General features: G+C 37.3%; 1 protein-coding gene across 2 annotated transcripts in view; it reads right to left on the bottom strand.

The window, feature by feature from the left end:
* RGS7 (regulator of G-protein signaling 7) overlaps window positions 1-13,206 on the bottom strand; it is a 147,987-nt gene that overhangs the window by 75,465 nt on the left and 59,316 nt on the right. For both annotated transcript variants that reach the window (XM_009997572.1, XM_009997573.1), the window contains exon 3: window positions 7,615-7,721. In XM_009997572.1, the coding sequence (XP_009995874.1) occupies window positions 7,615-7,721 (107 nt within the window). The remainder of the gene's footprint in view (window positions 1-7,614; window positions 7,722-13,206) is intronic.

Here is a 13,206-nt window from a genome sequence, read left to right as displayed (position 1 = left end):
GCCTGATGAAATTCAGCACAGAACACTTAGGAATTATTGTGTTTTCATCTGGGTAAACTGCATTTATTTGTAGAAAACAAAAAAGTCTCACCAAACTGAAAATGACTGCTGTGTCCTCAGCACTGTGAGTTATATGCATGTGTAAATATTATGACTAAATTTTTGCTCTGTTACTTCTCTTTCTCTTCTGTCACTCTAGTATCTAACTGGTAAGAAGTATCAACACTGGATTATCTGCATGATGCATGAAGGAGTGCAAGTTAAAGGAGGACAAGTTATACACAGGAAAAATATTAATTCAAGCAACCTTTGAAATATGGGCAGCTATTAAAAAAAATAAAAATCCCATATGACAGAGTAGCCTCAGAAGAGTGCAGCAAGGGGAAGATCTACCTTTTTCAGAAAAGAGAAAAAGCTACAATTTTCTGTATTCTAATCTTTCCAGATCTAGTGTCTAGATTAAACAATTGTAATACACTATACATTTCGGAATCCCTAAAATCTAAAGGTTACTAAAACACTAGATCACTGAGAGTGTAAAGTCCCTACTACCTGAGAAATAAACAGTAGATGCTATGTATTTTGACCAAGGCTGTGTCCTACATTACTTTCTTTCTAATAAATATAGAATTATATCACCATAAGGTATGTGATAAAAAGCAGCAAAAGCTGTTGATAAAGTTGTATTCAAAGAGTATGTAACTACAATTCACTTTTAAAGCAGGAAAGGGCATTGGTGGGGGTAGAGACAGGGAAAATTCTCCTAAAACCAGGCACAAAAAATAGGGGCACAGGACAGGATTAATACTTAGACAGAAAGTCAGTAAAAACATAGAGAAAAAATCTTTTAACAAATGTAGATACTGAAAATAAAGCATGATTTAAAAAATCAGTTTAGGATTTTTGCAGTGCTGTGATTGTATGGAAAAAATACATCCACAACAAACTTGTGTAGTTAAAATGATTTATATTTTCCCAAAGGTGTATTCCACATTTTCTTGCCTAATTATTTCTATTGACAATCATAAAGTTCTGGTCTTAATCTACTTAGCTATGTGCCATGTACACATGTAAACTTGAATTCCCCTTGACAAATTGTAAATCTTGAACAATGTCACTCCTGGCTGAGAAAAGACCCAGGAAGAAAGTGCATTCCATGACTCCCGTGATAGTACAATTCAGTTATTAGAATGTTCCACTAAGCTTTTGAAGAAACATGAATCAAGGCCTCCCTTTCAGGCTGTCCCTTGAGTGCACTGGACAGCCCCTTGTCTGTCTGTTCTTCAGGGGCATGTTCTGAGCGTATCCCTGCCACTCGTGCCTGCAGTTCTCCTCAGCCCCAGTGCCTCACAAGCTCCTACCTACAAAGAGATCTGTTGTGCCAGCCTCGGCAATCAGGCAAATTAACACTGACCTGGCACAAGGTCCCAGACATAAAAACTTGGAACTTTTGACTCCTCAAACCTGATTTACCTACAAATGGAGTCTGAAGTTTACTTTTTCCCTTCGGTATCACAGACCTCAAACCGTTTAATCACGTAACACACGTCCATAATGTATGTGCTGAATTTACACCTTTCCACTTCTGTTCCAAAAGTCTCCATGCAATTTCACAGTCCAGTACCTTAGAAGAATTTGCTGGAGAGGTTATCCATGAAGAATGAGAGATTTGCCTCATTCAACAAGGAAAGAATAGTTCAGAAAGAAAACCTGTGGTCTCAGGGAATGAAGTCAGGAATGAGAATAGGAAGTGCGTGCAAAGGAGAAAGCTGCCTTGCTCTCATCTGATATACTAAAAATCTCCCACAGCAATACAAGCAGGCTCTGCCTGTGTAAATTATCTTCTCTATATCAGGACTATGCAAACAAATCTTGGTTTAACTATTACTTACAACTCATATATGCCAAATACACTGTAGAAGAATTATAACATCCCTTCAGATACCATGTATTCCTGTAGCACAAATATTATGTCACCTATGTTTAATTACCTAGAAACCCTAGATAAGTGAAGATTTTCCCCAGGAGAGTGTGGACATGTGCCTCTACACCACCTCTTTCAAAGAGAACATTATGAAATATCAAGGTTTGTGGAGGTCTTTTTTTAAATAGAGAAAATATAAAAATATTAGAAATACAGAAAAGCTGAATTGTCATACTTAAGAATTTTGCTTTTCCTTACAAGGAAATGTGAAGCAGTTTGTCATGAACAAGTATTAAACAGGGAACAATTTGTCATTTTGCCATGACATCCCACTTATAGCCGGAAGGAAGGTGGGTGGTAGAACGGTTTGGGCAGAGTCAAGTACTGTTCATCAGCACAGGCAGAAATACTGCTGCCAGTTTTTATGAGTACACTTTTAAGATACTTTCTTTAATGGCATCTGTAATTTGAATAAGCAGCCAGCAGAAGCCAGCAGCTAGAGAAATAAGGTTTACGTAGCACTGCACATGTGATCGTGGAGCCACTTAAGCATCCAGAACAAAACAGGCTGTCACAAGGGTCTTTACGCCATTGACGGAAAACTGGTTTTGCATTACACAAACAAATAATGTTTCCCTCACGTTAAGGCTCATATCATTAGGTAAACCTAACCACAGAAATCCATAATCCTCCTGTTAATAAAGTCATATGAAACAAAATCCTGTAATATAGCATAAATGCTGCACTAAACCAATTGGCAGTAGTGGCTGCTATGTCTTGTGATAAAACAAATAGATCTACTTTGTCACCATCATAAAATTAATCAATAATAATATCTGAGCTAATGAAACAGCCACTTGTAAAAATCAGTGTTGCCATCAGCTTTTATAAAACATAATTAATTTCTATGCATTAAACTGTATTACTGAGGAGGAAAATCATTAAGCATTTTTCAGCTACCCCTTGTTGATAAGAATTGTTGTTTCTGAAGCTGCTCCACTCTATGAAATCTTTAAAAATCTAATTACTGGGATGGGGGAGGAATATTCTAAGCACTCATAAACCTTCCTTTGCATATTGCTGCTGTTCTCACAGGCACCAGGGAGCATTTAAAAACAGCAGAAATCAAGTCTTTGCTAAAAAATTGTTCTACAAAATCCCAAATGCCTTGCATGATAGATGGCAGAATTCATGGGCATTCAGGTTTTGATTGACTGCAGTTGACTCAAATGATCTCCTGGTAAATGAAAGTGGAAAGATCACTGGTCTAGCACTATTGAGCCCATAGAGGAAAGAGGCCTGCAAGTAGTTCTCCATGATTAGATCATAATTGTTAAAACTGAGAATGAGGAAGTTGGAAACAAGAAAGATTTTGGCTCTGTGACTCCTCTTTACCCTGGAAAGGGGATGAGCACAGAAAGCAGTGGGGAGGAAGTCTGAATGACAAGGGAGTTAAAAAAGAAAAAAGGACACCAAAAGGGTAGTCAGAAAGACACATGGATTTGAAATGGTTTTTCCCTCTGTGAAACCTAAACAGACCCCGTCTATGCTGAGCTTGAGCTGAGAGACAGTGAATTACTCCTTGCACCTGCAATTAAAAAAAAAAAAAAAAAAGTTAAAAAAAGCTGCCAAATGCTGGATAGCATAACAGCATAACCTGTTTTTGTTTGTTTTTTTGTTTTGTTTGTTTGGGTTTGTTAGTTTTTTTTAATTGCTAAAATCTGGCTTCCAATAAAACCCTTCCCTCAAGGCAGAGTTGATGATCCAGTGAGGCTGTGGACAGTGGCTGGAGGAGCTGTGACATTCAACCACTGCCTCAGTATTCAGAATAGTCAGAGGCCAGCCCAGAGGCCAGGACTGAGCCAAGAGGTAACCACCTGAGCAGGGCTGACATAAGTGATGTGGGAAGCCATGTAATTCCACCTGAGACACAAAGATCCACAACACTTCACACTCTAAACTATTGTTCAGCAAAAATATTAGAAGATTTTTACAGTGATTGCTGTACAGCAATTCCCATTTCAGGCACGGAAAAACAAAGCCAGAGAAGTTAAATGCTTTTGTCAAGGAAATGTTCCCAGTGGTAGAACAGGAGAAGACATCACCAAATAAATTTTTGTCTTGACAAAATCCATGTGTTTTGCTGCTATCTTCACCAGACTCAAGCTTTCTCTAGGAACTTTGTTCCCATTTTCACACTTTTTCTCAGCTATTTATGCCTTTCAGCTTAAAAGCTACAAAAACAACAGCAGAAGCTAAACTTCATATCAGAAAATTAATTTACATTAGAACAGAAATTAATCTAAAAAAAAAAAAAAAGGCAATATGATTATTACATTCCACAAGTATCCTAGGAGATTGTACTAGGTATTAAGAAACATTCTTTCTCAGCATGAATATTGACACATTTAGTGTGGACGTGCAATCTGTAGAAGAAAACAACACATCTTTCCCTGGGAGGCTATTATAGAAGTTTAGCATCTGAGAGAGTAAATAGGGCATTCCTCACCAGGACAGACATTATCGCCTATATGGACATGGATGACAGGTCTCAGTGAAGAATGCCTGATGCCAAGACCTGCTTTGGAAGTACCTTGCTTTCCTTATTTGGGCTCCTCAAAAATATTTTCTTTCAGGTAGAGGAGAGTTAGCAGGTATTCAGATTGTTCTCTGGTCTACAGCTTAAATTACCAAAAGCTATGCAGCAGTTTGGGATGGTTCAGAAAATAACATTATCCTTAAATATTCTGCAGTGCCTTGTTAAGGCTAACAAAAAATTACTTCTCTCTGAGTAAGGCAATTAATATTTAGATCCATTCCCTTTGAATTGAATTGCTATCACAGAAACTAACCTAATTACACCTGAGTAGGTCAAAGAATGATCCAGCATTATTTTTTACTTCTAAGACCATATTATTTAAAAAAGCACGTGCAACTACAATTTTACAGCCCTCCTGATGGCAAGAGTAATAGCTGATAAAGTATAATTTTGCCTGTAAAAGGGCTTTTAAGGAAATGAAGCACAATAATGACTGCTTTTAGCTATTTCTATACAACAGGATTGTTTAAAACAAGCTGGAAGTAATTTTACTGTAAGAAGGGAACAAGTCACCCTTTGGAAAACAAAAAAATGAGGTGCAGGGAGAACATTATTGTAGCTAGCCTGTTTTTGGTAAGTTGGGTCTTTCTATTGCACAGACACTTCTCTGCAGGCTTCCGAACTTTTCAGTGCTGGCAGGTGCAGGGTTTTCTCTTTCTAGTAAAATATCCAGAAATTTGCGAATCCTGTCCAGTACTCACGGGGTGCTATTTCCAAAGCACCTGAACAATTATTCTAGTCCAAAATCCACACATTTACAGTAAAAATTTCCTCCCTATTGAGCAGTAGTTTTATTTAATAGCTACAGTAAACAAATTTTGTATTAGTCTTATTTCAGTGGGGAATATGGAATTGTAATGACACAAATTTTGCTGACACAACTTCAGCTAACAGTATGACACCACTATGAATTTTTTCTCATGCTATACATAAACAGCTAAAATTGCATTGTTTTAACATTGCTAGCATATGAATAGCAATGAAAAAGGTACCACAGAGTAGCAAACAACCAAAATACTGCATATATAAATTGAGCATCATTTGAGGAAATTATCTTATTTCCTATCCATATGTCAAATAGGTACCAAATCCTTACCTTACGTATATCAACTGATACAATTTTGCAGTCTAACCACCACTGAAGCTTCAGGTCCAAACATGTAGGCTGCAGACCTTTCTCAGGAAAGCCCTCAGCAGGGTAGCTGTGGTAATCTCAGTTGTTCACAGTGCAGCTAATTCTAATCTGTTCTATACTTTCCTTCAGTCAAATTATCATGCCAGCAGAGGTGCTCATTTCCCATGTTTGAGATAGCAGCAGGCAAGCAGCTCAGCAGACTTAAATTACCAGCATTCCTATAGATAAATTCTATTCTCTGCAAAATGAAGTTCTCAGATATTTTGTTCTTCTGGCTGCTGCTTATGCAGACACAAGCCAAGATCTAGAGCCTCAACTGCTCTGTGATTTTTTTCCACTTTTCATTTACCTCATAACCACATCAGTGTCTTTCCTGCTGCAATAAACCCCTTCGGCCATATGCCATCTCTCCCTTCTTTAAATGAAAAGGATGAAGCACCACGAGAAGAAAACCCTTTCCTTCACATCCTCTCCCAAGGATCAAAGGTATCTGGATCTAGGGAAGGAGGCTTGGAGTGACTGCTGTTTGTATTACACATATACACATGTAAATTACTCTTCTGCTGAAGGACAGATTTTTTGCTCTGATAGACCCCCAGAATCGACATATGAAAATATAATAATACTGTATGTATATATGCAATAATCATTCTCTTTCTTGCCAGACAAGCTGTACGTATTTAATTCTAATCACTCTAACATTTTGTTTCAGACTAAACACTGTGACCCATTCTCTTCCCTTGTACAATCTACAGAACTCAAGCCAAAATATTGATTAAAGTACTGTACAGCAATTAATATAATACAATGTTTGATACTTTGATTGGTCTTCAATGTATCACAGTTTTCTTCTGCATTTTAAGGACCACTATTTCAATTTTATTTTATTCTTGATAGCTTCTTATTTAAACAAGGTTTAAGACAAAGATTACACTTTGTCTTAAAGATAATATATTTTGTTCTACTGGATAATATTTTTCTGTGAGTATTTAGGAAAGTTAGAACAAAGCAGGATTACCAAACTATGATATTGATATAATCAATGTCATATTGATAATTATATTATCATTTCAAAGCAACAAATATCTGGGCAAGACCACAGAGAAGCTATTGGTGATACTTATCAGGAAGACCACCTAATAGGAAGAGCAATACAGAACAGACACCATTGTTAAAGGTGGCACATGGCAAAATTAATTCCTGCTCTAGACTATGTAATCTGATACTGTGAAAATATATTTGTTTCAAGTCATAGCTGGTATTGCTGTGCAAACTTCTAGCCTGCTATTCATTATTAGAACAGCAACGCTCCTGCTCCCCAAGCCTGTAGTTTGAAATCTAATGTAAGAAAATACAACTGTATACGTATCTCAATAATATAGATATACATACACATATAAAAACATCCTTCCAGCTTGTTCTGAAGCATCTGCATGTTTGTTGTATGCAATAGGACTGAAAGATTAATGTAGAAACGTGCCTGCACATGTTGCAAGAATATACAGTACTTCAGTATTACTGTTACCAATAAGCAAATCCTTACCTAAGAAAGAATATAAAGATTACCCTCTCTTTCAGATCTGATTTCTGCTATAGACTTTATAAGTAAAATACCTCCACCTTTCCAAATTAAGACTATGTTAGAAGTAAGAAGTCAATAAGATAATTTAATTTCTTTCACTATATTTCAAAAATGCTAGGTTAATTTATTTCATGAGAGATTCTTCCACACTCAGCATTATCACACTTTTTCCAGGGTCACTATCATCTTAACACTTTACTGACTTAATTTCAAAATAAAACCCTTCATCCACTTTTTACTTTAAGGGGAATTGCCACCATTTACTAGGTTACATAATAGACAAAGTATGGTTAAAATTTGCTATGAACCTTTATGTAAGAACTTTAATATAAGACTCCATTTGTGCAAGTCAAGAACATATTGAAGACGCTTACCTGGAATCGATAAAAGGTGCCATCATCCTTTAGTGTTAGAACATGGTCTGAGATTGGAAAGAAATAGCCATGTGCTGCCATCAGTGTTCCCAAATGTAGAGCTTCCACTGTTTGAAGAATAAAAGACAGACAAATAAATAAAAAAACCAACAAAACTTATTTTCAGCAGTTTCGTTTTCTTTTTCAGATTCACCTTATCTCCTGCAAATAACCCCTTGACTCTCCATCAGTGCCCTGCTATCACGAAAGCAGTCTTTTTCTGTGTAATATAATGATGCAACCAAACAAGCCTCTTTACTCTCCCTAATGAACAGCTATCAAATGTCCCATTGGTAGCTGCAGTTCCACTATTTATATCAGCATTAGCAGGTAGCTACCACAATGTTCACTCGCTTGTTTTGAAGCTGAAAACAACTATCATTTTTACCCTGATGGTGCAGCCTGCTTTTCCTCTTCAGAACAGGTTCAGATTGCAAGATGTTATAGTTTATTTCAATTGCATATCTTCCTCACTAGCTTTATGAGAACTACATTGAAGGACAGAGATTTCCTTAAAAGTTTCTTATTATTGAGAAAAGAACAAAAAATCACAGAATGTCTTAGATTGGAACAGATCTCTGGAGTTCATCATATCCAACCCCCCTGCTCACACAGGGATACCAAGAGTCAGTTGCCCAGGACCATGACCACATGGCTTTTGAATACTTCCAAGGAGGGAGACTCCACAACCTCTCTGGGCAACCTGTGCCAGTGCTCAGTCACCCTCACAGTAGAAAAGTGTTTCCCAACGTTCAGAAGGAACCAGCTATGTTTCAGCTTGTGCCCACTGACTCTAGTCCTGTCACTGAAAAGAGCCTGGCTCCATCTTCACCCTCCCACCAGGTATTTATACACATAGATAGGTTTCCCCCTGAGCCTTCTCTTCTCCAGGCTGAACAGCATTTTTTCTGGTAATAAAGATGATCCAGGCCTTTAAAGTTCTTTGTGGTCGTCTGTTGGACTCTCTCCAGCATGTGCCTGTCTCTCTGATAATGAGAAGTCCAGAGCTAGACACACACAGGATGAATTCAAGTCATTTTAATTAATAAACCTGATATATAACAGTCAGGTTTATATGTGTTCTTGTACTTTTATTGAATCACTGTCCAGTATCAGTCCCTCAGGTCTCTTACTCAGTATTGTCATTATTTGGCTGACAAGAGCACAATATAGGAAGAGAGCAGCATCAGTCAGAGTTGTGCTCTTGTTTCAGTAAGTTCTAGCATCTCTTTACCATATTTCTTTACCAACCTTGTAACTACTCCAATACCTAAAACAGCTGCACAGGGATTTCTGCTGTTACATTAAAAATTTCCTAGCATAACTTGCTAATGTTGGTCCACAACCACTGAAGCATCCTAATTTTAAATTATGAGCCTTGTAATGGAGCACAAGGTTTTCTGAGCTATATGACAAAACCATCAGTTATAGCAGCTGGTGCTAGAGAGGACTACACTGCCACAGGACAACATCAGGGATGAGAAAAGGAAAAAGATCAATAAAAAGGCCATATTAGACATCTAGGCAGTAAGGGGATGGTTGGAAAAGGGAGGAAGAAAAAGACAGCAAGATCTGCCTAAAAATGAGGGATTTTTTATCTAAAATATTAATTCATCATGACTCCAGAAAATATGCAGAATATGTAATGATGAATATTTGCACTAAAGAAAACACATTACACCACAACATTCACATATTAATATTAATCCTCTAAAAGGAGCTTCTTTGCTCTTATTGCCTGGAATTAGGCTTTTAGCATTAGCAAGCATAAATGTTGCAGCATGGATCTGTCTTGTCCTGTCTCTTTAAAACATCACCACAGCATCTGATCAGTACCAACATGCAGAAAGAAATGTGAGTTCTGGTATCTGTGTTCCTGCTAACAATCACAGAAAGAAAGATTCATTTATGCTTCACCCATTATTGTTTTGAATATGAGAAAGAAACAGGCTTATTTATTTACCTGTACTTCATCAGCATCCCAGAGTTTTCCCTTTCACTCAGCTGGAGACATTCATTGGTATAGGAGATACAGGAGGTGGAGTGGGACATTTCTAAGCTAACCCAAACCCAGCAAGCATGTGAGAGAAGCAAGAAAAGGGATGTGGGCAGTAGTTAACTGAGGGCATATAGCCCTCCTAGGGTTTATTTGATACCCAGTAATCCTTGTGATCTCTGTGTTTAGCAAACTTGTTCCTGTCCCTCCAGCAGAGCCATTATGTGAGAAATTCAACATACCCTCTGCAGCAGTGAGCTCTCAGGCCTGCTATAAAATGCCACAATCCTGGTAACAAGCCTGCTCCCAACCACAAGTCTAAAAAAAAAATCTCTCTAAGAGAAAGAAGACAGTTACTTTGCTTGTCGTGCTTCAGATGTCTGCAAATCCCCACCTGAACTTTATGGTAATTGATGTAAGTCCATAATGTTGTTATTACTATGCAACTAAATTCCATTAGCCCTTGCATCAGAAATTTTGAGTCAAGACTTTCTGTAGGGAGTCAGTTGCTGACATTCTTTTCATTTTTATATACTTTGTCTACCCTTCCATTTTATTAAGCTTTTATTTGTTTTTCATGTTGCAACTTATTGCCAAAACCAAAAACTATTTTTGCAGGTATTATATATCCTTGCAGAAGAAAAGAAAAACAAAGGAAGAAATATGCTGACATTTTTTAGAGAAAGGATTTCTTAGACAAGGATGACAAGGCTTGCCAGGCAGCTCTGATGCAGAGAACAGAGCATTTTCCTCAGATTTAGCAAAAACTAAAGAGGCTCCAGTTTTATTTCATCTTCTTCCTAGATCCTGAATTATAGTATTTTTCAAGCTCACAAGAAGCTCACAATATTCCCCTTTACTCAGCAATCTTTAGACCACATCTGGATAACTATGTCCAGTTGGGAATAATATGTCCACTGCAATACCAGAAAGGGATGAACAACCTTGAGTAAGTCCACTGGAGGATCACCAGGATGACTGGGTCTGAATGTGCCCTGTAAGAAGCAGAAAGGAGGCAGCTGGGCTAGCTTAGACTGAAAAAAAAGGTTTTGGGGGTTCTAGCAGCACCATTCCAATTCCTAAAAGGAGATTACCAAGCAGGGGAGCCAAGCTCTTTATGGAGCAATTAAAAAAAAAAAAAAGGGAAAAAAAAATAATAAAAAAACACAATATTAATAAACTAAACCAGAGATAGTTCTGACTCCAGTCAAGCAGCAGAACAAGCTGCCTAGAGATACTGTGCAGTCTGCATACTTGAAGGGTTTCAAGACCTGAATGGATAAAGACCTGGAAAAAATGTTTGACCTAACATTTAACGCAGCTTTAAGCAAGGAATTGGGCTAGAGTTTTCACAAGGTCCCTTTCAACCTGAATTATATTATGACTCTGTGACTCTAGGTGGGTTAAGTAGAAGTGGAACAAGGAGTAGAAAAAAGGATGGAAACAATTGGAAAGGAAATTATTTGAAAGCTCCTGCCAGAGCAGCCTATAATCCTAGCAAGATTGGTTACAGTAGGAGTAAAAGCTTGTATTTCTCTCAGTGACGACTGAGTCATACACACAAGTCTATAGCCACTACTAGTTCTCTGTGTAAAAAATGGAAAGAGCAACCTGGCCTTTTCCAGGCAGGTAATTAAAGTTGAATAATTTCCAATAGCAACCTATATCTCTTCTGCAGTTATATATGGAGACTAAGGTGGTTTTACTCTCACCTCAAGCAATCCCATTGTGCTATCTATGATCAATCTACACTAACTCAGTGTTAAGGTATCTCTCTGTCCCTTTAGCCATTACGAGTTAATAGGTACATAAACGTCTCACATCTCTTATTTTGTTCCTTCAGCTAACAGACAACTAATTTTATTTTTTTATGGCTATGAATCCAGTAAATTATTCCAGCATTGCATAATATAAATGCACAAATACACCTTTTTAATAACAACCTAGGACCTACTGTAGCTCACACTTGGGAATGTGTAAGGTATAAGAATAAAAATATTCACTTTAAAAGTCTAAAATCTTCTCAGTTGGTGTCATCTGACAATGGGATAACTGTATGACCAAAGCATTATCAGCAATCTTTGCACAGAGATTGAATAATCTAAAAATCAAATACAGCTCAAACAGGTGAACAAGATCCACAAAATTGTAACCAATGTAACTCTGCCTCACACCAAACTGGTAGGGACCTAATGCTGCTGTTCTCTGCACAGCGGTAGTAGAACTACACAGAAAGAAACTCAGCTTTTAGGATGTTTCTAATCTAAGGCAAGAAGTTGTCCAGTGTATTACAGACACAACAAAGGCAAGACTTTGTTCCACAACTCAGTTTGCTAAAATCAGACTGGAAATACTGCAAGAAGTCAATGAAGTAGAACAGTAGGATTTAGGAAACAAAACCATGAACTTGAAATGGAAAATGTAGTTGGCAGCAGACTAGTCCTATGTGCCTAAATGCCTGGAAGTTCAATTCAGACAGCTTCTGCATCCCCCATTTATTCTTGCAAGTGAAGTTAGAGGATTTTCACTTAAAGAAACATGTTTCATCTGGAAGAATGGCAGGTGGAGATTAGGAACTTCTCAAAAAACTCAAAAACTTCTATGAAGTGCATTAGTTAAAAATATAAAAATATAAAGCCTGAAAAATACTTCAAAATATAAAGGTTTCCAGGTACAGAGTAATGTTCGTATGTATTCAGAATACAAATTCAATAAAGTTGAGGAACATAGACTAAAAGCAAGAAAATACTGGCATTTAGATGGCAAGTGTACACAGATGCACACAGAAATTATATCTACACAACTATTCTATTTCCCAATCTTCAGCCACTGTGTGCAAGAATATGCAACATAAGGTACATTCTCAGTTCCATCCAGACAGCATCACTGAGATGGCATAATTCAAATTGCAGTCAACATCTATACAGTGAATAAAAGCTGCAACCAGAGATATCACACAAAAAATCTTAGGGAAACAAAGCCCATGGAGGTGTAACTGGTAGAACAGAGTGGACCTGAGTTTCCTCTGCTCTTGACTGCTTGTTTTGAAGACATCAATTATCTGAACCCAGGTTCCAGGTATGCTTCCTAGCACTGATACTGCTGAAAAGTGGAATGGCATATTCAAGAAACAATTTTACCAAATCCATTGTTTTAATTTTTCATAGTGAAAACAGGACAGTGTACTGCAGGAGTTGCAAGCTATAACAAGTAATGAAAAAGAAACACCTCAGGTGGGAGACAGAAATATGACTTTATAAGACTGTTGCACTTCAACAGGATATGAAATATTTTATATAAATTAAAAATACTGCTGTGGGCATACTTTTGATTCTTAATGTGTATGCTATTGCTGGGCTAAAAGCTCAGAAAAAGCTTAAAATTCCACGGTTCATTCTGCTGTTGAATTTTATTAAGCTGAGTGGGTGAACAACACGTGTCCATAGATTGATTACCAATCATTTTTGTGAGAATTAGTATTGCTTGGCCATCTGCTGTGCCATTACAAGGAGACTGATCTTGACAGATTAAATGCTAGTCACATTTATTACACTTTG

The sequence above is a fragment of the Chaetura pelagica genome, unplaced genomic scaffold (genome assembly GCF_000747805.2).
Source record: "Chaetura pelagica isolate M959 unplaced genomic scaffold, ChaPel_1.0 scaffold235, whole genome shotgun sequence".
Classification (NCBI taxonomy): Eukaryota; Metazoa; Chordata; class Aves; order Apodiformes; family Apodidae; genus Chaetura; species Chaetura pelagica.
This window is presented reverse-complemented; position numbering and strand designations above follow the sequence as displayed.